The 25,601-nt window shown below is 40.3% G+C and overlaps 1 protein-coding gene across 1 annotated transcript; it reads right to left on the bottom strand.

Moving 5' to 3' along the window:
- Positions 1-871: 871 nt before the first annotated feature.
- Positions 872-24,636, bottom strand: vars2 (valyl-tRNA synthetase 2, mitochondrial). The gene is made up of 30 exons (XM_079571220.1): positions 24,495-24,636; positions 24,256-24,421; positions 23,982-24,063; positions 23,787-23,887; positions 22,377-22,498; positions 22,233-22,299; positions 21,865-21,962; positions 21,711-21,792; positions 20,385-20,504; positions 19,490-19,598; positions 19,321-19,409; positions 19,147-19,237; positions 18,920-19,047; positions 18,195-18,298; positions 17,892-17,973; positions 17,736-17,812; positions 16,545-16,635; positions 15,766-15,856; positions 15,389-15,459; positions 15,182-15,307; positions 14,098-14,202; positions 13,314-13,382; positions 13,164-13,242; positions 9,007-9,134; positions 8,770-8,922; positions 7,763-7,981; positions 7,418-7,529; positions 2,813-3,018; positions 1,835-1,984; positions 872-1,296 (listed from the first exon to the last, which is right to left on the bottom strand). The coding sequence occupies exons 2-30, from the start codon at positions 24,406-24,408 to the stop codon at positions 1,210-1,212; spliced, it is 3,192 nt and encodes a 1,063-aa protein (XP_079427346.1). The 5' UTR covers positions 24,409-24,421; positions 24,495-24,636; the 3' UTR covers positions 872-1,209.
- Positions 24,637-25,601: the final 965 nt, after the last annotated feature.

The raw sequence follows: 25,601 nt of genomic DNA, 5'->3' as shown, positions 1-25,601 counted from the left end.
ACTTGACATTTACGAAAATTATGTGAGTGACCTAAACAATTTTGATCTCTCAATAAAGCAGGCTTTTGATTGAACCATTTAATCCCAACAGCAACAATTGATGTCTGAAAATGTGTTCTGGTGTTAGCCAGGTCTTTTTAATAACACATTACACAAGCCCAATTTAAGAAACACAGAGTGCTTTGGGAATAACCATCTTTGTTGGCCAGTACAAACATTGAAATAGGTCAACAACAAAGGCAGCTGAGCCTATACTAATTGATCCCTAATAGACAACCATAACACATGCATATTTAGGAGAAATAGCACAAGATACAATCATATTATTAGTAATCACGCAGATGTAAGTTTGTGTGTTGTCTCTTTAACTTAATTCGGCTTCCATGTTCACCAACAGATTCACGCTTTTACAGTCTCTGATTTATAGATGATTTCCCTTCCCCACAATAGGAGAACTCAGTGGGCCTCTCGCCTCACAGCAAGGCCTCAGGTTCGATTCCCAGGCCGTGTGGGGTTGCCTGCGTACATTTCCTGAGGGGCCAAGACTCTGAATCTCAGTGGGACTTAAATAAAAAAGTAGATAAAAAAACGTGTCAACTTGATTCAGTGTCTCTGCTCTACTGTGTTAAGGGAGTTATAAAAAGACTCATAAAACACTGCTAATTGTGCGTGGATTTATATGTGTAACATTAATCTGGACACTAATTACACTGGCGCTTGCTTCAGCATTTTTTGTCAACCCAGCACTTACGCTTGCTCTTTAGACATACAGCATTTTGGCTTCTCTTTAAAGAAACTTGTCTCACCCAAGTATATTAATAAATACTTTAATTGTCAATAACAGTAATCTCCACATATATTCTTACAAATGAACAGAAAAAGAACATCCACACTCCATATTTGGGCAATATTTCTGTTTGTAGTAGACCACATTACCAATTTATATTCCTTACTTTTTCCCCTTAATGTTGTGCAGTCTTGATTTCAACACTTATTTGTTTACTGCTTTTCTTCACTGTATTCATTAAAAATGCATGAAAACTATAATGGACTGGAAGCGGAAAAATTAACCCGAAAAGCGTACGACATGATCTGACTAAGAATGTGTAGTTTGAATGCTCTGTATAACAAATATCCCTGTGGGGTAGAGCTCACAGAAGGTTATGGTATAAATAGATGGTCTGCTGCACATTTAGAAACAGTACACTGTTATTGTTCGGAGTGCTCCTCTCCCAGAGCTGTCATCTGCTGTAGCTGCTCCTCCATGTTCTGGAGCTCCTGTTGTAGGGCCCACACCTGCACAAGACACATAGTTAGAAACTCAGGGAGAGGAAGGAAAGGGGTTCAAAATCATATTGTTTTCATGTTTTCAAGATTCTCAGCTCATGCTTTTGCCTGACATAAAAACAAACAGCGCTGTGTGATGATGTCATCAGGCCGCGCTGCTCAGTTTACTTGCGCAGGTGTGAGGGCTGGCCAGCAGGGGGCAGGCGTGAAACAGAGACCTCTCCTTAATCGAGGCATACTTTAAATCATTTGTACTTTTATGACTGCTCAGAAAAGAGAAAATATTCAGACTTATCAAGACTTTTTTTTTAAAGGCAACACATAATCGTTTGAATAATCGTGATTTCAGTTATGACAAAAATAATAGTGATTATTATTTTTTCAATAATCGAGCAGCCCTAAGTACCGGTATGCCAAACCCAATCAGACCAACTCTCCCTTTTGTGTATAGGCATGTGTTTAAAATTGACAAAATGTGGAACCAGCCACTTCACCAGGAAGCTCCCGTGATACAGTATTTAGGAAGTTTATAATCGCTCACCCTTACCTTTTTGTCCAGCTCCTCTCGCACATGAGAGGGCGCTTTGTTCTGGTAGTCTTTGGAGCGGACCCTGGCCAGGTGCTGCTCTAGCTTAGGAACCAACCGATCTCTGCGCTGGGTGAGCTCTGCGATCTGCCTGTCCACGTTTACCCCGCTCTGGAAAAGGAAATGAATAGTCAGCTTGTGTACTTAAATTGAAGATATTTGCCCTATTGCTTTTGGCGAACAAATAAAACACTTTTCCATTTACCCACATTACATGACTCCTATGAGTACAGCAGCACAATAGAAGTCATCACCTCCATCTGACCGAGATTTACACATTACATTTTCATGCAAATTCAGCCAACAACAACTCAAAATACAGAAAAGTTCAGATTTAGACATGGGTTGTCTTTAGTTCCATTTGCCTTTTTTGTCCTGCTATAGCATTTTAAGTCTTGTTAAGAATAGGTGCAATACAAGAAGAATTTTGAAACACAAAATTAAAACAAAATCAATCCAAAACAACCACTTTCTGTGTCACAGAATCATCACTATAGTTTTCTATATAGCTCTACATGTGGAGGAAAATGCCTGAGAACATATTTATCAAAAACAGGTCACTTGATGTAGTGAATAATACATGAGAGCTAATGGAGATTTCCTTTCATTTTTAATCTTTGTACATACATGATATTAAATATACAAATGGTTGTGGACTAGTGTTTGAATACTTTACACTTTGTAGCAATGGAATTTACATAATAGATGCTTCTTTCACAATATATGCAAAGGGGAGAAATACATTTACAACATTTACAACAAAAACATTATGTAAGAGCTCTACAGGACGTTGATTCATCTTAATTCAGGTTTTTAAACTACTTTGAACACCTTAGCTTTCTTGTAATATTACGAATAATGTCTGTGAAAGTACACGCCTACAGAATTCATTAGTCACGATCTAAAAACAAGCTAAAAACAAAGAAGAAGAAAGCATACCTTTACATTCAGGTGCACTCTGCATGTGTGATCGACCACTGCCGCCACACAGTCTTTGGGAGGCCCAGACGAGGGGGTGAGCTGTGGCATGTCCCCAGCCGGCACGGGACACACTAGCTGGACAGTGGACACGCGGCTGAGGGTCTGCAGAGCCGGGCTGAAGTCCTGGAGGATCTTTGCCTGCGTAGGAGAGCACTCCACCCACACTGCACAAACACACAATAACAAAAGAGATGATCTCAGATGGAGGGCCAGGGTTTAGATTCACTATTTGGAACAAAATACCGAACAAAGTCTGTGCCAAGTCGAGTAAAAATTGCTAAAATTTCCTGTGTTCTAACTGTGACAGAGGAAGCTGGTTAGGTTTTAAAAGTTGGTTGTGGTCAGAATTCCATCCTGACTTCCACAGCACATTCCTGGCACCCTGAGTATTTGTGGCGATGAGTTTATGGGCACATTTCACAACTTTCAGAGACTCAGGATGTAGAGCTGAACTGGCAAGGGATGAAAGGTCACATTTATGTAGCGCCTTTCAACCTGCTTTAGGCACTTTACATCAAGGAACCACTCACCCATTCACTCTCTCATTCACACACCAATGTGCGCAGGCACTGGAGGTAAGGAGGGTGAAGCGTCTTGCCCAGTGTGCGGGATTCGAAGCTCCAACCCTCCTTCTCCAAGACGACCCGCTCTACCATCTGCTCCACCGTCGCCCCGGCGCCGTGTAAAGTAGCCTGAAGCAGCTATTGTGCTACTTCCGGGTTTACGATAACTAAAAACACTTTATTTCCCACCAAACACAATAGCATGGTTTATGCAGGCTGCAGAATGCCATTTAACAAATATTTTTAATGGCACAACAAAACAAATACATGCATGAGTTATTTCTATAGATTTGCAAACATTGCATTAAGCAGAGGAATGAAGGAAAACTGGATATTTAAACATTTGTTAAGCAAAGTTATGTAGATCCAAATGATAGAAAGCTTCATATTTTTAATGCTTGCCAAGCCATAATAATACAATTATATGATTCATGATCCCGTTTATCTTTATCTTTTTATTATTACTGCTTTGTTTTTGCTCAGCAGCGGATTCTTTCCACATATTAAAATGACAAAACTGGCATTCTGAGGGAAGAGAAAAAGTATGCGTAAACTTGACAGAATATTTCAGCAATAAAATGTGCTTGGGATCATATTTTTTGTATTTTTAACTGAACTTCTGCAGTGAAAAGGTGAGCAACATCTTTCACTTTGGAGCAGAGAAAATCAGCAAACAAATAGTAATTGCAAGTGTACTTTGGGCCATCCTGTATAGTCAAAAAACTGATTTCACCTTAGTTCATTTACTGACAGAGCAGTTTTAAGTCTTACGGAAAGCTGCAATGTCAAACTTTATTATTACCTAAAATAAATGAGGCGATAAAAAAAACAAATCCAAAAATCCCACCAATATATGACCCTATAATCGTGTATATAACCCACTGTAAAGCTATCCGAGTGATTGTCTTTCAATTATAAAAACGATCCATCTTCACATCTGTACTCTCAGAAGAATTCACTTTGTCTTCCCCGGCACTGGGTGTACTTTTCCACATGATTTATTCCACTTACACACCGCCCCTTTAATACAAGATACACTTAAAAACCCATTCTCAGAGTTTCCAACCAAAGCTGTGAGACGACTTGGAGAAGCTAAAGTTTTTTTTTATGAGGCAGGTGGGTCTAATAAAAGCCATCAGACTGCAATTAAAGAGGACGTGCCTGTCTCCTCTCTCTCTCTCTCCCTGACCTTTGAAATTCTGGAACTTCTCGAAAAAGGTGCTGAAACTGCCTGACATTTGCTGTAGGCATTGATTTCCTACTCATTCCGGAGAATTTGTATTGGTTGCTAAACACAAAAGTTGTGTTTCCTGCGCAGAGAGAAAGGTCAACAAAATACGGAGCCCCTTCAAAGAGCAGATATGGCGTGACATCGTTCATGGTTTTTGTATCTGCATTTTGCTTCTGCTGGCGATCAAGTGAATCCAGGGCCTATTCACGCGGACTGTTCAGAGGCGAGGCCTGCACGGGTGGAGGGGAAGCCTCTCCTCTGCCCACGCAGCAGTTTTGATGAGCCACGGGTCTCTTTTGTAAAAACACACTCCGCTTACTGGCCCCTGCTTTGATACTATCAGGCGAATACACAGCACAAGTACATGTTCAAAAGGTCACATTCTGGGCTACTTTTATTTTACATAGGTCGATTTTAGGATGAATACCTTTTACTTTTACCTCACTACATTTTAGAGCTGGTGTTTGTACTTTCTAATCCACTACATTTTTTTTAACTGGATTAAAAGTAGAAGTATTTTGAATAGTGGTTTGAACGCATTTATTTTCACTGGATTCTAAATTGACAGCAATGAATTATTTCATTTAACCTCTTAAAGTAGTACTAAGTAGTCCGTAGTCCCTCTGGGGGTAATACAAGTGTTATTGGGATGATTGGAGGGTCTTTCATCTCCCCCAGTGTCTCTGGCCAGAAAACCATGCTTGCAACTTGACTGCCACCGGGTCGGAGGCCCCAATACACACTAATGGGACTGCGGATGGAAATACGCCTTGAGCTAAATCCGGCATATTTACAGCACTAGTTGTCTGATCATTAATATGCACTGTCCCATTCAAATAAATTAATAGATAAAAAAAAAAATATATAAAAAAATAAAAATAATAATAATATAATAATGGAATCACAAAGAAGAAGCTAACATGCAAACGGGAAAAGCTAACTGCGGACGAGCGCCACTTAAACAGTATTTACAGCCAAGTTTGAGAGTTAACGGCTCATTTGAAAGCTAAGACCTACAAAACTAAGTTCAGTTTCAGTTTATTCAGTCAAAAACTGGTCTAAATCTTTTGTCATCACTTTCTTGACTTTTTGTTGTTGCTCTTTTGTCACTTTTTAACCCATTTTGACAAGAAGTTTTTAGATTTGGGTAAAGCCAAACTGGAGAAAATGTGCTCGGTTCAGGCAGGGGTTAAGAAGTTAACTCTTCAATTCGATATATTGTGTACTTTTAAATTGGTTGCTCCTGTATTTGTACTTTCAGTTAATTTGGAAACTTGATCGCGCCGTCCATCACTGCTAATACACGTCGCATACGTGTGCGTTTCAATCACTACATTATTTTACGAAACAGAATAAACGGTTTCTGTGATTGGAGACACTTATCCAGAATGAGCTTGATAGTATTTAATTTACCTTTAGATTAAATTGGGTCCTTGTTTTGACCAAGTATTGGCCTTTTGCAGATACATGATATAGACCGTTTAATTGACTGAAGGATAGTATTTTTTTCTGAGATACTTTACTATTTGTAAATCACAGCTCCACATTGTTGTTCCAAAATGTTCCCAATAAAAACAAGCAGAAGGGATGTGTTATTCGTGCATTCATGTTGACTGGGGAGCTTGTTTTCCCGAGATGTGACGTCTTTGTCCCCAGTTGGTTTGTGTTTATGTGGTTTTTATGTGGGAAAGTGGGGATTTTGATGTCATCAAATAAAAACGGTCTTTTATCATTGATTAGCACTTAGCTGAGCTAATCATTTAAAGGGGGGTATTATGCAAATTCGACTTTTTCAAGCTTTACATCATGTTATTATGTCATTCCCTCATTAAAAACATGCCTGAAGTGTTGCCTTGGCACATTCACGTATTTTTGAGTAATCTGTAAAAACTCTGATGGCGGCCATTTTAGGGATAGGTTTGCCTGAGTCCTCCTAGGAACGCCCCCACCTCCTGGAGACGCCCCCGAGCTTTCGTCACCAGCCGAGCAACCAACCACTGCTCCTCAGCAGAACCCCCTCCCCACTGATGCCACAGACAGCGTGTGGAGGGGGCGTGTCGGGAAGGGTCAGAGGTTCTTAAAGAGACAGAGGCCTATTTCAAGACATTCACTACAGCCATTTTGAGAGAGACATTTTATACAAGGCAGTTTTTCTAATTTACTGCATTTACAGACCAACAGAAGGTTTCGTCATCATTTTAGTGTGCTATAGACTGGTGCTATGTGACTGAAAAAAGCATAATACTCCCTCTTTAAATGTGTTAGCATCTCAAAAGCTAAACGTTAGTTTGTTAGTTCTTTTCGAAATTTTGTAACAAGGATGACAACAGTTAACACTAAACTCAAAAAAGTAGCAGTGTTTAACTAAAAAGCTCACATTAGATGATAAAAGAACAAATCAGCTGACTTCCACAGTCAGGTACAGAAGTCGCGAAGCTCGTTTTGACCTGAGTTCCCCAGTCGTTTTCCCCAGTTGAGCCGAGCGTTCACGAGAACTCCCCAACAGGGGAAGTTGTTCGCCCGAGTTCCCGTAGAGCACATGAACGCACCACATGTACGTAATTATAACGACTTTAATAAATTAAAGATAAACTATATATTTTTGGCTCAACATTTATCGTCTGTGCATTTATTTGCAGCTTTTTTCCGCTATAGTTTATATGTCTATTTGTCTTTTCTTACTAAAATAAATTGTAACTTTTATTATGCCCATCCAGCATCTTTACGTTGCTTGCCTTCCCGTCAAGTGGAAATAGGATGGACACTCACTTGTTGGTTTCTCTTTGGTGACCCCGCTCTGCGCTCTGAGTGACCGGGTCACTCTCACCACTTCCTGCACCCACAGGACGTCCCGCTCCTCGTCAGGGAAGTGCCAGCGCGCCTGTCAGGATGGAGACCAGATAAAAACACAGCACATCAGCAAAAATACATGGGGAAAAAATCTACAGCAAAAACAAAGAGGTTATAAAAAGATAAATGGGGTCACGAAACAAGACAAAGGATAAGGGACTGTGTGAAGTTTGGAGTTCTTCTTTGGTAAATGTGGAAAAGCTCATGCTGCTGGTGCACTTTGAGTAAACAAAATATCAAATGTGTAATAAGGTAGCGCCGCACCAGGCTTTGTGAGGAAGGGTAAGGCTGCAGGCACAGGCTGGCCCGGGCTGTGGCGGGCGGTTGGTGAGGCTGCAGCCGTTGCCACAGCTCCTCGGTGATGAAGGGCATGAATGGGTTGAGCAGAGCCAGGGACACGGAGACGCAGTGGAACAGGACGCTACAGGCCACTGCCCCCTCGGTCGCCCTCGTCTGCGGTGACAACAGGGGCTTCATGTACTCCTGCAACACAACCCGGTAGGACAATGTTTGAGTCATTCAGGCAGACAGGCAGACAGACAGACAGCATTGAGTCTTTATTCCAACTTCCAATCATAAGCAATAAAGCCCTGATTTCTGTGTACAAGGACAGTAAACAATAAAAAAAATCTTTATCTTGTTGGATGTCCTCTGGGTGTGCCAACTCAAACACACACAGTACACAAATCAGAGGAAGAAAAGGAGATTGATCATTTAGCTTTTGTTTATTGTAAATCTTTCTTTTTTTATCATCTACAGAGACACTTTTAGTGGAAGAAAAACTAGACCAAATTCTAAGCAATAAAGATCATCTCTCTAGGTCATTTTAATACAATGGCTTCCAATGTTGTGATCGCAAGGCACTAAGATTGGGGTGAATTTTGAAATCTAGGTCACGAGTTGTTACGAAAATCACAAAATTCTGAAGTTTCATCTTAATCTACAGTCATATGATCCGGGGTAACAGTTGGTTATAAAGTCTCTACTTCAAATCCAAGTTCAACCTTGAGGTCGTGACTATGTCCAGAATAATCATTTATCTTTCCCCAGAACATTTAATAAGCTCCATCTGGCTCATATCAGCCTCCACAAACCAAGAGGACAATGTGTTTTTAATAGTCCTAATAGCTTCCACCAAACAAGGACTCAGTGGGTAATATGTTACAATACGCTTTAAATCGACATCGTACATGGAGTCTGCTGGTTAAACACATAAAAAGGGTCTAATGGAAAATGGAAGCACTGGAGGCGGCAGCATAAGCCTGTCTCACCATATAGACGTCGCACAGACTGTTGACCCAGAAGGTATGCAGAGCCGAGGTGACGCTGTGCAGCTCGTAGGCCTCGAAGCTCTGCTCACACTGCAGCACCGTGGAGTAGAGGCGCGACAGCACCCAGCGCTCCATACCGCCCAGGGGCCCCACCTGCACCCGGGGGGGAAATGGAGGACAAATGCATCTGGAAAATCTGTAGCACGTTTTTGTTTTGTTGATATGTTCCTTCCTCACCTTTTCCAACGGCTCCACTGTCGCCCCGCTGTCCAGCACCCCCAGAGTGAACCTCACCGTCTGCCACATTTTATTACAGAAGTGTCTGCAGCTCAGGATGTGGGACAGGGACAGGTTTACGTCCTCTCCTGGGGACAAAATGGGAATGAGAATTACGATTACTCCAGTAACTTCAGGAGGAAATGGTACAAGGTGTTGTGTAGGGCTGCGTACCATCACATTCTTTTACCATACCAGTACTTTAACCACACTTGGTTTTTGATACCAATACCTGAACTGATACTTATACTAAATATTTGTCTATATTAATATTTGGAATAATTTGTCTAATATTTGGAATAATTTGTCTAATATTTGGAGAATTTGTGGCAAAAAAATGAGGAAAAATTGTGTAGAAAAATAAGGGGAAAATTGAAAAACATGGGACAATAGGCAAAAATGGGGAATAAAAGGTAAAGAAAAATGGGGGGGAAATAGGAAAAATACTAGTAATAGCAAACAAGCAAAAATGAGGGGAACATTTGGGAAAAGGAGAAAAAAGTGTAAATATTATGGGGGGGAAAAAGGGAAAAAAAACTAAATTGGGCAGAATTGGGGGAAAAAAAAACATTTATTTGAGCTGAAACAACCAAGTCACTTCCTTTAAAGTGATATTTCAGGATTTTTTACATAGGGCCTACTTTCCTAGTTATCCAGAGTTGTTGATTTCTGGAGATATTTATTTTTTAATTCATACAGTCTTTGAAGAGTTTAGTGGTGCTAGGCTAGTGCTAGGCTAGTGCATGTCTATGGTAACTAGTAGCCTGCATTAAAAACAGTCTGACCCACTCCGCAGTGCACCTGAGGCAAATCACTTATAACACCAGACTACCCATATACATGTCTGTGTTGACTGAATAACTTTTGAAATATAACCATTTTGTATTTAAAAGAACTTATATTTGAGCAGCATCAGCTTCCTGGTAGTAAGCTACGCAGCCGCGGAGTGATCTTCTAGGCTACCGGATCTAGTTTGTTTACCTGTGGAATTCACAAAGGAGCTTTCTACAAATCAGATATGACAACGTTTGGAGGACTAACCCATGATTTTGGAGAGGTTTATAAAGCAGGCTACTAGTAACCATAGACATGCACTAGCCTAACACTAGCCTGGCACCACTAAACTCTTCACATATAAGAACTGCATGAATAAAAACAAATAAATATCTCCAGAAATCAACAACACTCTGGATAACTAGGAAATGAGGCTCTATGTCAAAAATCTTGAAACATCCCTTTAATGCTGTCCCTGGACCAACAGCATCAAAACCTGGATCCAAATATTGTTTTGGGTACCTACTTCTAATCTTTTGGATACCAATAGTACTTTAACTTTTTTCCCCTCTGCACCATACTGATATCGTTGTTTTTTGTTGCTCTTCTAAACTAAACTTGGCGACGACAGAAAAGTTTTGTATGCTTAACAACATTATATATTATCTGGACAAAGTTTTCATAATTTAGTCTGTGGTCAAACGGCCAGCGAAGAGCATGCAGCAGGGTGATGCAGTTTACTTATGTTTTGTCTTCGATGATCACTTGATAAGTGCATTTTATTATATGTGTTTAATTCAGGCTTTTAACAACTATTTCACACAGCTTATCCCTTGTGTGTGTGTTTTTTTTTGTGTACACAGCATCAGAACAGGTTTGGTGAAGTGTCTGGGCTTTGAAACACGGAGGAACCTCAGGGAAATAGTATTTAGGTGGAAATGTTCGACAAGGATGTAGCAAAAGCTCAAAAAAGGCTCTTATTTGAGTAGAACCTCTGATGACTCTTCCCCACCTCTGGCACTGGGAACTGAGTATTCCCTAAATGCTGCAGCCTATAGTCATTCAGCTGTAGGTGCACATTACCACAGGGCGTCTCCATCTGATACGCTCCATTTTGTCCTCAGTCAAACGCAGGGAAAAGCGATACAGGCGCTTCTACTTAAAGAGGTGCGAAGACAGAAGGCTGATCTGTTTTAGGAGATGGCCAGGGGAAAAAGAGTTTTTTTTAATACTTTTCATTGTATTTGAACAGGTAATCTGGGTCAGCTCTACAATGTATGGCAACCTTCAACGCAAAATCGGAAATGCAGAAAAGAAAGCTTATTCATGTTCCCTGCACTTTCGAAAATGTGTCAAAAGGTGTGGAGTTCAGCTGTTATTAAGACGAAAAAAAAAAAAAATGTATATGAAAGGGGCTCATGTTTTTGTTTTTATAATAGTAGTACATAATTTAGGTGTTTTTCAGTGGTCAGCCCCTAAGACACCTTTTTTTTCATAATATTTAACTACTGGAGATGTACAAAAAACACTACATGTGTCTATTCAAATGACTGATGAGAAGTTGAGATTTATTTATTTACTAAATAATAATGATAGTAAATAAATACCTGATTTATTTCTAATAGGGGAATGAAATTATTAATTTCCTTAATTAGATGCACAAAGGAAAACCAGGAATGAGATGCTACCATCACTGTAAAGTACAAAGTAAATATAACATTCAGAGTTTGGAAAATCTTATTATTTATACGCCTCACCAAACAGTGGTTATTATCAAAGCAAACCTGTACGCACTGAATGACTGTGATGTGAACGCTGTAAACTGTGAGTGAGTGAGTAGAAAGTGCTTTTATGACGTGAGCTTCTATGTATTATTCTGTATATATTTTATGAACTTTTGTAAGAATAACATCAGCCTGTCCAGGGACTGCGGGTGCGGAAATTAGCATTTTTGCTATAACCTGGCACATGACATGTCTTCTCTCTCTCTGCCTAATGTTGTTTGTGCATTGTCCCTGATCAAATAAAGAAAGTTATTACCAATATACACTACTGCTCATAAGTTTGGGGTCACCAAAGGCCAGTTCTATAGCTTCTCTAATCAGCACAGCAGTTCTCAGCAGCGATAGCAAAATTGCACGAGGGTTTTCTATCTGCTAACACAATGTGCCATTAGAACACTGGGGCCTCTGCACATCTATGTAGGTATTCCTTTAAAAATCACCCGTTTCTAGCTAGAAAGGGCAATGTCTAAACTGTATTTATGATTCATTTAATGTCATCCTCATTGAAAGAAGCAGTCCTTTTCTTTAAAAAATAACAACATTGTAAGTGAACCCAAACTTTGAGCGGTAGAGTTTGTTAGGAAAGTTGGGAATGAGTTTGGAAACAACTAACTAGTTTAATTTAATGGCTGCCTCTTTCACTGTTCATAATAGAAAAAAATAAAACAGGTATAGATCCTTTAACCTCTTAACTCCCGCCTGAACCGAGAGCATTTTCTCCAGTTCAGCTTTACCCAAATCCTGTAGGCCAGTGTAGACCTACAAAACTAAATTGATCTTTTTCCTCACATTATCAGATTTTTTTTCATCACTTTTTTGTTGGGCAGTCATCTCATTTTTGTCAAATGTTCGTGACTTTTTTGTCACTTTTTCGTCAAATTATTCGCATTTTTTCGTCACATTCTTATCACTTTTTTGTCCATTTTTTCTCAATTTTTCTTCAATTTTTTCTCACTTTTTTGTCAAATTTTTGTCACTTTTTCGTCAGTTTTTTCTCAGTTTTTTCACATTTTCATCCTTGTTTTCGTCTCAGTTTTGTTGCTATTTTCACACCTTTTTTCCAGAAGCTTTTACATTGGGGTAAAGCTGGAGAAAAAGTGCTCGGTTCAGGTGGGAGTTAAGGGGTTAAACAAAACTAATTCATGGGAAAATACTGGATTTTATATATTTAAAACATTCAAAAGTGTTGCAATGAATATTTTCCTTGGGGTCATGGCGTCCGTAGACACTGTTCTAAAACATAATAAACAAAGGAAGGGGGAAAGTTCCATAAAACTAACGCAATCGAGGCCCATTGGTGCAGTAACGATTGCTCAACCACAGTTCTGAGAATTCTGCCTCTTCATGTGTCGCAACCCTGTATCCAAACATCAATAACAATGTAAAAAGTCCGACCAATATGCACTTTAAAACGCAACTATGAAATAAAACCAACTATGCTTTACTATTTCTAAAATGGCACTTATAGCACAATAACGTGACGTAGCGCCTGAGGCTGTCAGCCCCTGGACATCCCTTCGCTGTCTTTAGAGATAGTTGAGTGAGTTCTGCAAATCTCACCCTGGGTCTTGTGGGAGCAGAGGGCGAAGCGCAGGGCGTCGGTGCCGCACTGAGGGATCCCCTTTGGGAAATCTTTGCTCTGCGAGACAGACACATTAGTTTAAGCGCGTGAACAATGCTTGATGGAGAGGGGCCTGTGGAGGGGCTGACCTGTGCTTCCATGGCAACCAGCTGCTCCCGGGGGTCCAGGTTTCCTGCTCTGACCTTCTCCTGCAGCTTCTGTGCGGATGAGATATGAGATAACACAACTGTAAAGAACATCTCTGCGGTAGTTAAAGCTGAACTCGAGGAAAGTCACGTCAGTCATGTACATTCAGTCCAAATGGTTAGGGCGTGACAGCTGCGTTCACATCGGCTTCATTTTCCATCTAACTGCATATCTGAGTGACTATTCAATTCTGCATAATCGTACCTTATGTATTAATAATGTACCATATACATTCTGTAATGAACATCTATTCATCCAAGTAAAATATGCATCACGTTCATGTAGGCAGTATTATTACGACTCACTTCAGTCTGATCATAGTTTTATATATGCTATACTTTATTCATAAAGACAGAGACATCAGTGGTTTGACGTGTTACAGTATTAGTATAGTTATAGTATTAGTCATTTCTGAGGACAATCAAAGTCTTTACATGACCTTATTAATGTCATATTGTTAATTCATCACAATGATAACACCCATTAACTAAAAAATCAATACAACTTTAAACTTTTTAAATTGTTTTTCTTTTTCTTCCCCCCCCTGAGTATTAATAATTTGGATGTTTAAAAATCTCTGTTACAACCTGCAAAATGACTTTTCGGTTGTTTTTGTTTTTTACAGTGACATTCAAGAGTGGAGCTTATGAATATTTCCACAGTTTATATTCTCTCAGTGCTACATGACATCAGTATTATTTCAGCTGGCGAGGTCGTTTCACTCACCTCCAGAGAGGTGCCGTGGATCACGTCCACGGGGTCCACAACATTACCCAGAGATTTACTCATTTTCCGCCCGTGCTTGTCCCGCACCAGAGAGTGCAGCAGGACCTGGAGCCCAGACATGGAAAAAACTATTAAACACAGTGATTCTACTCGGTGTAATAATCGCCGCAGACGGGCCAAGCAGGGAAATATTAAACGCTGGGCACTGCAGAGCTCCCTTTGGGGTCGATGTGATTCAGACCGTGCACGGCTGAGATGTTTGAGTTTAGTAATTTGTGTTTTCAAGAAAGATTCAGCTCATAGTGAACAGTTTATGTATGTTTATTCAACCAGCAAAGTCCTACTGAGAACAAGAATCTCTTTTTGTTAGGGGAGGAGACCTTAATGTACATGTTTTAGTCGTCGCAGAACTGGAATACGGAAGCACAGGTACAGGGCTGAGCATGTAAACACCACCCTTGGAATAAACCCAGGAGCTTAGTTAAAGCAGCATTATGCAACACTTTATGCAAAAAGAAAATATGATATTTGTGAGTATTTGACCTTGTAGTGACCCGGTGGCTGTGTGAGTGGTCAAAGGCGCCATGCTGACCAATCACACACTACAAAGTCAAATACACACAGATATCAAGAGTTTTTTCCCCACATAAAAAGTTCCATAAGGCACCTTTACATTAAATACTTTTTGCAGGTATTTGGTAATGACCTCAAACACATCTTTATCACTACCCAACACTTTGTTGGTTAGAAAATGCAATATTGACCTAAAGCAGCTGAAACAAAATATCCAAGACCTTTCCTGAGCTTTCCTTGGGTCGTCGTCGCGCTGCTAAGCATAGTCACTGTGGAAGATTCAAAGATTACACAAAGATGCGCTAGCGGCTCGCAACACAACTCCGGGTATGTTTTTGAAGGGAGAACAACATCTTTAACAGAGAAATATGGACAATCAGATATGGGTAGAGAAGCCAAAATATTTACTCGAGTAAGAGCTCTATTACTTCAAAATAAAAATGACCATGTACAAGTAAAAAGTATTGTCTATTAAAACTACTCCAAGAATAACTCATACATTTTCTCTTACCTGTTTAAAAGGCAGCTGTCCCGTCAGTTCCGTGCCCAGCATGACCATCCGGGCCACCCAGAAGAAGATGAGGTCACTGCCGGTCTCCAGGACGGAGTTTGGATAGAACCGCTCCATATCTTTAGTCTGCCAGACCATAAAAAAACAAATATTCACAATACAAATAGAACTACTTATGAATGTTCTTGAATACAGGGCGAGAGTTACCGGCTGAGGCCAGCCCAGCATGGCGAAGGGGAAGAGCCCAGAGGAGAACCACGTGTCCAGCACATCGGGGTCTGCAGAGGGGGACAAGAGGATTTAATGGGCCGTAGTAGCTTCCGCTCTCGTTCTAGCAGAGTCTTTAATGAATAAAATGGAAGGCAAGTTACTGGAGGATAATCACTGACAAAATGCAGGATGTAAACACTTTTCCATGTATTAGAGGAGATTTTGTATCAGAGCTTAGTACTGTCTGAACTACTGAAAGAAATTATCAAAGCTAAAAGACACTCCCATCTAAAAATAAATCACAGGGTAAGTTTTGCTGTACAAGTGGGTGCAGTCACTGAATCAAGTCTCTTTTGGTGGCTCTTTGGGTTCACCTCGTGTCAGGGTGATCCTCTCAGGCGGGACTCCATATTTGACGGACGCTCTCTGACGGGCCTCCTCTTCACTGCGGCCCCAAACCCACAGCTGCAAAACACACACAACACAAAGCTCGAGGTAGATCCAGTAAAGATTTGCCTCTGGAAACATTGTTAGGGAAGTGTCCAAGTTGTTAAAAAGGTTAACAATGGGTGTCCTTGGCAGGCTGTGCAGGGGCTAGACATGTTCTACAAGATTGGATTCTTTACAATAACTGTATCACCTTGACTAGTTCATATAGCCGAGCACCACACAGTAGCGGCACAGGTTTTAGCAGTTTGCACACGGGTGATGCGTGGAATCATTTATATAAACATGCTTGCCTTTTTATCCGGGGTGACTTATCTTTGTGTAAACTCCTTTCGACTGTTGCCATGGAAACATTAACAATAATACATGCTTGAACTATAGCCCAGTGATTCCCAGATTGTGGTGCCCCGACTCTTTAGTTTTCCTCTCTAATTTAGTGTGTTTCATTTTTGTTCAGAACTAACCAGTTTCAGACCTTAGTTTAGTTCCAACAACACAGCCTTCTTCATGGTCATAATGCTGATAAATACTTTGTCCTATACTTGGAATGCCATATTTAAAGTCTGAGAACCACCTCTAGAGCATCATATATATTCAATCTGAAAGAAGACACAAACCATAAGAGTCAATGCACTATCTGTATCAACCCTCACAGTTCTACACTGGTCAGTCTCTACTTTTAACATCAACATAACAAAAGCTCCACCTCTTCTTTGTGATTGACGTTGTCCGGAAGCTCCACTCTGTAGGCAGGGATCTGATGACCCCACCAGAGCTGCCTGGACACGCACCAGTCGCTGCGGAGCACACACACACACATACACAGTGTTAGAAACCCCACAAACTATAAACAAGGCCTCATTCATCATTTCCACCACATGTCACTCACTGGAGATGACACGCAGAGACGCTATTGTTCAAACCCCACACACAAAGGAGACAGACGAGCTTTCAAGAGGCTCTATTGGATTTGAGGATAATATCAGATTGGTGTTTTGTGATAAATACCAGCTTTAGGACATTTGAAACTACAGGGTTAGCAGGTTTTATAAGAAACACTCCAAAGTAAAGGCCTTTCCTTTGTGATAAAAGTTTACCACCACCGAGTATGGAGTGAATGTTCAACTGTCTCATGTGCAGCGCTTTGCGGCTATGTCTGTGAAAGGCGCTATATAAATAAAGATCTTCTTCTTCTTGGCAGAAAATCTCCATATGAAGGGTTTTCCAATAAAACCTATATTGTAAAAGATAAAGATATCTGTGGTCATCTTTTTAACTGGTATTCTAGTTAGCGTAGACCCCTGTTTTGTTTTTGGTTCCAAATACCTCTTTTTTGAGACAGGCACATACACAAACTTTGCCACAGGATTGCGATATTTGTTAAAAAATAAATAAATAGAAAATACACAGAGATGATGACGATGATGATTTAATAACATTACTGGTTCTGGTGCTTTTCTACTTTCAAATATTTGACATTTTATAGAAAAAAAAAGGGCAAAAGATTTTAATTTCAATCATATTTCATGTCAAATGTTTGCTTTGAACAAGCGTTTAGATTAGGACCTAAAGAACATTCATACATTTTTGGAGCTTGCTTCACAAAATGACTTTTCAATCAATCAATTAATGATTGAAATTTATTTGAATAGCGTCTCACATTAGCCAAAAACAGGCGATCATGTGACCTAAATAATTGCAGACTAGGTTTCCGAATCCAACCATTCAGAGAGAAAATTCAGTGGGGAGTGAAGCGTCTTGGATTTAATCATCTTGTAAAGAAAAAAAATCACAAAGAGTGCAATGTAAATCGCAATAGTGGTCAGAAAATCCGCTGCATATTTTTACCAAAAGCTCTAAAGGGTCGGTGTCCTTCAAACCAAGAACAGTTTCCTACCTGATGTTCGAGAGCCAGTTCTTCCACGTTTTAGAGTAAAACTGAGGGAAGATCTCCAGCTCTCCATCTTCCACAGCCTGAAAAGCACGAAGCAAATGAAAGGTACACAATATCTTTTTCATTTGATATACTTGCACGTGTAAACGCAGCACTTACCTGTATAGCTTTGGCTGCCATCCCTTTACATCGGACAAACCACTGTTTCTTTAAGAGCGGTTCAATGATGTCACCCGATCGACTAGAAAGAAGGTAGGAATTAACAACAGCCTTAAAATCTTTACCAAGTGTGCAATGACAATGAAATTAATACTGCTGTGCTTTGACAACAGGCTAATGTGACATAGTTAGTAAAAAATAGTCCGCAGTGTGGCTTTAAGTATTGGCATAAACATATGAGTGGAAGTGGAACAAGTTGGTGTTATACAAGAATGATAAAACCTGTTAAAGAACAGGTTGTACCTGCAGACGGGCAGTGCCATGCTGTGCTCCCGTGTCCCTCTGAACAGCCTCTTCTCCACCAAAGCGTCCACAATCATCTGTCTGGCATCAAAGCGCTTCACCCCCTATAAAAAATTTAAAAAAAGACAAACAAACACAAAGATGACCACTTTTGAAGCATTGATGTGTCACATTTTTACAACATTAACTCAAGTTTAGTTCTTGTTTCCATGAGGGAACAACATTATGACACAGAAACAGCACTGTATCCATTTCATTGAAGCAAATCAGAACAAGAAGATTTAAAGGTGCATTATGCAACATTTTATGTGGAAAATAAAGTTGACCCAGCTGTGGTATGAGTGGTACCTTTACTTTACATCACGGTGGTCTCTACAACTCTCCAGGACTAACTGTTTTGTAGGTTTTCTAGAGAGATTCTCCTTCCACAGAGAAAACCTTCCAAAAAATGGATCCTGGAGCCTCCCAAAGACCACTTTGATGGAAAATAAAGGCTCCATGCCGACCACTCATACAGTCGCAGGGTCACTAGGTCAAATACTCAAAAGATAAACTTTTTTTTCCACATAAAAAGTTGCATAATGCAGCTTTAAATTGATCTCATCACATAATTCAAGCATCAAATGGATACATCTAAACTAGTGAAACCTCTCAAAAAATAGATTCTGAATTCAACTCATTTAGGTGTTTTTCTTAATGTTCTTCTTTCTTAATGTTTTTTGTACCTTGAGCCAGTCTCCACAGGGGGGCAACATGGTGCCGTCATCCCCGATGACAGTGAAGTGTGGGAGGGAGTGTCTCTGGGACAGGAGGAAATCCGTGTGGTCGTGAGCAGGGGTCACTTTAACAGCACCTGTCAGCAAGAAATACAAACGTGTAAAGGAGGGGTCATAGCACAAAAGAAAGAGAGAAGATACAATTCATTATGAATTATTATTTTTTGAACTCGAACCTGTCCCCAGCTGCATGTCCACCATAGAGTCAGTGATGATGGGCAGCAGTTCACCAGTGAAGGGGTGTCGGCACTGTTTCCCGTGCACGGCCTGCAAACAAGTTGGAAAACATAAATCTATTGTTTTATGTTTTTATCATTTTCTTTCTATAGAAGAGGTTTCATTCTCCTCACCTGGTATCTGGGGTCCTCCGGGTGGACAGCGATAGCCACGTCTCCCAGCATAGTTTCAAGGCGAGTGGTGGACACTGCCACCTCTCCGTCTAAAAGAAGAAATACATAAAAGTGAACTCAAAACATAACACATCTATAAAGTTCATGATACAACAGCGCCTCCACTGACCATGGCCCTCTATTGGATACGCAAACGTGAGCATTGTGCCAAACTCCACTGGCCGCTCATAACCAGGGACAGACAGCATTGTCCGCCCCGACAGCTCTTTAAAGTCCACCTGGGAAGAGATTATGCACATTAGTGGCTCGTAAACCTGCTTTGGGGAACCTTAGCCCTGACATTTCTCATTTTCAAACGTCAAATGAAGTCTGTGTATGGAAAGGACACTTCATCAACAAAGAATGTGTTGAGCTTTTTCCTGTTGAAAAGTTGAAGTTTCAGAAGATCATAGAAACGGTCATGTGAACAAATCGATGATGCTGTAATAAACGTAGTATGAGAGAAAAATGGGTCCAGTAATGATGATCTACTGTGCAACAACTTCCAGGAAATACAAATTGACTTAAAGGTGCATTATGCAACTTTTGTGTGAAAAAAAGTTTATATTTTTGAGTTTGACCTAGTAACGACCCAGTAGCTGGGTGGTCAGCATGACGGCTTTACTTTCCATCACAGTGGTCTCTCGGACGCTCCAGGATCAATTGTTTAGGAGGTTTTCATTGCTGATGCAGCCTCTCACCAGAAAACCTACAAAACAATTGATCCTGGACCATTGTAGAGACGATGGAAAGAAAAGGGGGCCATGCTGATCACTCATACAGCCGCTGGGTCACTACAAGGTCAAATATGCAGAAAAATCAACTTTTCTTTTTCACCTAAAAAGTTGCATGCTACAGCTTTAAGCAGAAGAAGAAATAAACACCAAAGTAAACAGGTTTAAGCAGTCCATTGAGGTCTCTGCATATTCTATAACTTACAGAGCTTTCCTTTTCTCATTCTTTGTGACCACTTGAACTAAGCACCACAACATAACTCTTCATGTGTGTTTCTGCAGTCGAGGTACCTCAATGTCTGAGATGGCGGACTGCAGGGCGCAGCTCCAGTTGATGAGCGCCTCGGAGCGGTAGATGAGCCCAGAGTCACACAGGCGAACAAAGGCCTCCGTCACCGCTCGGCTGAAGCCCTGAAGACAAGGACAACGTGGCTATAAGCGCCAAGGAGAAAACACTTCACGCTACGGCATCACATGTTTATAACTGTGTATTGTTTTGTTACTGTGAGACGCAGTACATGTTTGTATACACATTTGCAAGTAGGTTTGAAATAAATAAAGGAGAAAGAACACACATTGAAACTACAGATGAGAGCAACATCCGGGCACTTGCTTTAGCTGAGGCCTCAGGGTGAAAACAACTTATTTTTCGTTCAAAAGCGGTTTGAACAAAATCATTTTGGGGCTAAAACATTTTAAGCCTTTGATAAGAACCACAGGACAATCCCATCAGTTCACTAGCAATGGACGATCAGGAAATGCAAAAAATAAGTGTTAGTTTATCGATCGCCACTATGGTCATTATTTTGGGGCAGTGTTGAGGAGAATACTTTGAAATTGTAATTAGTTACAGAATACAGAATACTAGCCTTAAATGTATTTTGTAACGTGTTCTGTCACTTTGTACAATCATCAGAGTACTGTATTCTGAATATGTTCACCTTGATTTACAGTATATTTGCCAAAATATAGTTACTCAAAATGTGTATTTTAATACTATACTAAATACATTAATTCAGTTCACACCCAACTCTGTTTGGGAAACAGCTCCACCTGGTGGTTGTGTATCAAGATCTTTGTGACTTAACAATAAATAGTCGATTCTTAAACGCACATTAACGTTTGCAATAGCAGCAAGTAGATTAGCGTAGTTCCGGTTTCTCTAACCTTTTTACCGATGAGCTACTTTTACGCAACAAAAATGACAGAGAGCTATTTCTGCTTTGATGACACTTGCGTAACAATGTGACTTGGGTGGAGAAAGATGATATTTCAACACAAATAAATGAAATCACCCGAGTTTTCTCCTTCTAACAGCAAGCGAAATAGTTACACCAACAAATGTTACTGATGTGTAATGACTACAGCGGGGTTCAGCTTCTCAGTTTAATAGCTTACATGTTCTCTATGAATTATCTGAATAAACAAATCTCTTCCATTCCATCCTTTTTATATTTGACAAATATTTCAATGGAAAGTGTTTAAATTGTCAGTGATGTATATAAACCTCACCGTACCAAATGTGTGCTTTTACTTTGCCGCTTTACATGAGCAAAATGCCAATCGCGTTATTGGATACTGTCATTGAACAACGAACCACCATCTCTCCAGTCTTACTGGGTCCATGGTGAAGCAGGCTCTGCTCCAGTCCAGCGACGCCCCCATCCGCCTCAGCTGACGGTAGATCTCCTCTCCCTTTCTGCAAACACCCGCCGAGATAATCAAACACTCGCACACTTTCTGACCGTCTCCTTATTTGTCAGTGACTCACTCGTTCTTCCACTTCCACACCTCCTGAAGGAACTCGTCTCTGCTCATGTCCTGCCTCCTCCGCCCAGAGTCCCTGAGCAACCTGCGCTCCACCACCGTCTGCAAGGAGAAAGGGTTTAGGTTTCAAACCTGGGCAGTGTGTGATAACTATATAATATATCACTATATATTACGATAATGGCACTGCAAAAAACAAGCCTTGGTGGTGGTTAGAAGTGCCGATTGTTTTTTTTAATCATATTTTATTTTAATCTACTTTATGCATGCCCTTATAGTTTTAGAGTTTCAGTTTTATATTTTTTAGAAGAAAAAAAAGAAAAAGAAGAAAAAAATCTTTACGAAACAGTGTCACTATCGATCTCATCCTACTTGAGTTGCGATCCCAGCGTGGTCACACCCGGGGAGCCAGAGCACCCTGTGTCCCTGCATCCTCCTCCTGTTCACAGCGGGACACACAGCAGTGAGAACAGCCCACCTCTGTCAATCATTCATGATGCTTCCTGTGAGAGTTACCATCGCACCAGCGCGTCCTCCACCGCCACCGTCAGCGCGTGGCCCAGGTGCAGCGTGCCCGTCACGTTGGGCGGAGGGATACACATGGAGAAGGTGCGCTCCGTGGCGTGAGGGAGAGAGTCCTGAACAAACACAGTCATTATTCATTAAGGTGCATTGAAACTGAGGTTTAGGAAGTAAGCACATTTACCATAAAGTTAAATTAGTCCCGGCCCATGTCACCAGAACATTAACACAGTAATATGTGAGGTTTTGCTAAAAATTGTCCCTAGTTCTCCATGGTCCATATCGGTACAAAGACAACCGTACTGTACCAATGGGCCATAAGCGAGTCACAGCTGTATGGAACGTTCCCTCTTTCCGTTTTACAAATATTTGGTTTTATATCAATGAATAAGGGCAACATTTGCGATGTAAATATGCCAGATTAGAGCAAAGACGTTAGTTTCCATTTGGAGCCGCAAGGCAGGTGACGGAGATAAAACATACAGTAACGCAAGAGACTACAGAGACAACAGGCAAGCACTAAAAGTGTCCACAGCCTGGTTTTCCTTTAGCCACTGCTTTAGGGATGATTTAAAAGTGGCCAGTGCTGGAGTCTCTCTTATTGATAATGGGAGTCTATTCTAGTACTTAGGACCTCTAACTAAGAGCTAAGAGACACACTCCGTCTGAATGTCTATGTGGAACTTTACAGAACCGCCAAATTGTGACCCTGGAGCATCTAAAACAGTGCCCTGGTGAACTGAGAGTGGTTTCTTGTTCAAACTATTTATGGCTTAAAAAAAAAAAAACATATTCTATTGATTGTGTGTTGTGCCAGCAGAAAGTGACCATGTGGTTATACACTACTCAATGTGTGAACTGTAGAACTGTGCTGCACACAGAGTCATAAGGGGTCTAAAATGTACAACATTAAGATTAACAGTTTCAGAAAGGTTCTTAATGTGCTTTTTAAATGTCAATGGCCCAGTGTCCAACTATCTAGAAGAAAACAATTGCTAATTTTCAAACTTTTGTTCATAAAACTTCACTTCACTCGTATGCGATTACCATGATTAATAATGCTTTTTAATTCGGACAATTTACCATCGAACTAATGGTCATAAGCACTTCTAACTAAAGCGCATATGGTAAATGGTAAATGGTCTCAACTTATATAGCGCTTTTCCACCTACATTAGGCACTCAAAGCACTTTACAGCAAGGATCCACTCACCCATTCATACTCTCATTCATACACCAATGTACGCAGACACTGGGGGCAATGTGGGTGAAGTGTCTTGCCCAAGGACACAACAACAATGTGCACTTTCAGGAGGTGGGATTCGAACCCCCGACCTTCCGATCATGAGACGACCCGCTCTACCATCTGTGCCACTGTCGCCCCATATCTCGCCCCATATCTCACATGCTGCTCTGGTCTGAAGAACTCCTCTTTTTCCCACCACTGGTACCAGCTGGGCTCCACGTAGTCCGGGCTGTAGGCGGCAGGGAAAGGCAAACTGGTGTCTGCAAAACAGAAAGAAAAAAAACTAACCCTTAGCGCTGTTAATGTAGATAATGAAAATATATTCCTGCAGGTCAAATAAGTCAATTCCCTCACCTTTCTTTTCTCCAGGCGGAGTTTGAGCTGTGTATTGTATTTTCTCCTTCTCTGACCAGTTCAAAGCCTCATCTTTGGGAGACTGAAACCAAAACATTGAATGGAAATATTTACCCTCTTGTGCATGTTTTATGATGCCTCAAAGTAAATCCACTCACATACAGGGGAAAGAAGTAAAACTCTCAAACACTCCACTCTGTCTGGGACTCACACCTGAGATCTCTAATGCTTTACAAAAGCAAAAAAAATGAGAATAAGCAGAAAAAGCACTTACTTGACTAGATAGAATGGCCTTTTCTTTTTCCCGTCTTCGCTTCTGTTTTTCAGCTTGTGTTCTTGTGACTTTTGGAGCTTTGGGGGACTTGGTGGTGTAAAGTCTGCAAGGGCATCTTTGTGACACTCTCCAGACAAGTGCAGCCCTCCACATCCTGAACAAGCCGCTGAAAAACACGAGATCAGACGCATTCGGGGGAAAATAATGCGCGTGGAGGCTATTTTATTTGGGCTACTCACTGTGTTTCACTTCATACAGGGATGACACATGTCTCCTACGACCTTTGGCAACACGTTTACACGAAATGTTTGCGTTTTTCAAAATTACGAAAGCAGCTGCGAAACTGTGACTGCATGAATAGGACATGAAACACTTAATTTTATATTTTAATTAAAAAAAATAGTGTTGCTGTTATTGACGAAATGAAACAACTTTCCGGGCAAGCGGAAGTGGTCCGTCTGCAATGATCTTCCTCCTCGACATTGTAATGAAGATACATCCGCTTATAGTTTCAAAATAAAACACGCCACCCCTTTTTATTTGTTGTTTCTTTTGTAAATATGTTTTCATCTTTTTTTCGTATTGTAAAAAAATACTGAATCTCAATAAATAGATTAAAAAAAAAAAATCAAGCACACCCCTTTCTTTTTTGCATAGCACAACTGAGTTTGAGTTGTTTGAAATTTACCCTAGATATTATTTTAATGTAATACTCTAATGTAATACTTTTACTGAAATTAATGTATTAAACGTGGCATAAATGGCATTTAAGTACATATGACAGATTTTAATGCTTTTAAAAATATGATTTATATAGAAGGATAAATCAGTTACAATTAAGTTCATCAGTTGCATAATTGACTCCGCCAAGAAATGACTTCCTGTTTTGATCCAGCACACCAAAATAAAAGCACCATCTTATTCATTAGTTCCACTTTCTTTCTGCTGAACTATTAACAGACAAAACACTGAAAATGTGTGTATTTAATTATATTCTTGTAATGTTGCAAGTACCTGCTGAATCAATGAGACGAGCTGTGTGCTTTTATTTTGGTGTGCTGGATCCAAACAGGAAGTCACTTCTTCTCAATTATCATCATATTTCAGTGAAGCAGCAATTTTAATGAAGAAATGTTGGGCAGAAAAGTTATTTTTATTATATATTTTTTAAGCTGCTGACAGGAAGTGACATAGATGAAGGTAAAGTAAAATATATAAAAAATATATATATTAAAAAAAATAGATGAAGGTAAAGTTGTAAAGTTCCATAGCAGTTTGACTCATTTCCCATTGATTTAACATGGTTGGCATGGCAACAGTTTAACATTGTTTGTTTCGTGTCACTT

Source organism: Gobius niger, assembly GCF_951799975.1.
Source record: "Gobius niger genome assembly, chromosome: 14".
In the NCBI taxonomy this organism is placed as follows: domain Eukaryota; kingdom Metazoa; phylum Chordata; class Actinopteri; order Gobiiformes; family Gobiidae; genus Gobius; species Gobius niger.
The sequence above is the reverse complement of the archived record's forward strand: the minus strand, read 5'-3'. Positions and strand labels throughout refer to the sequence as shown.

Coding starts and splice junctions, on each gene's coding strand:
- vars2 (XM_079571220.1), bottom strand. CDS start 24,408: ATGTGGAGGGCTGCACTTGTCTGGAGAGTGTCACAAAGATGCCCTTGC. Junction 19,048..19,146: donor GGACATGCAGCTGGGGACAG/GTTCGAGTTCAA, acceptor TCTTGCTGACAG/GTGCTGTTAAAGTGACCCCT. Junction 1,297..1,834: donor GAGAGGAGCTGGACAAAAAG/GTAAGGGTGAGC, acceptor TGTCTTGTGCAG/GTGTGGGCCCTACAACAGGA.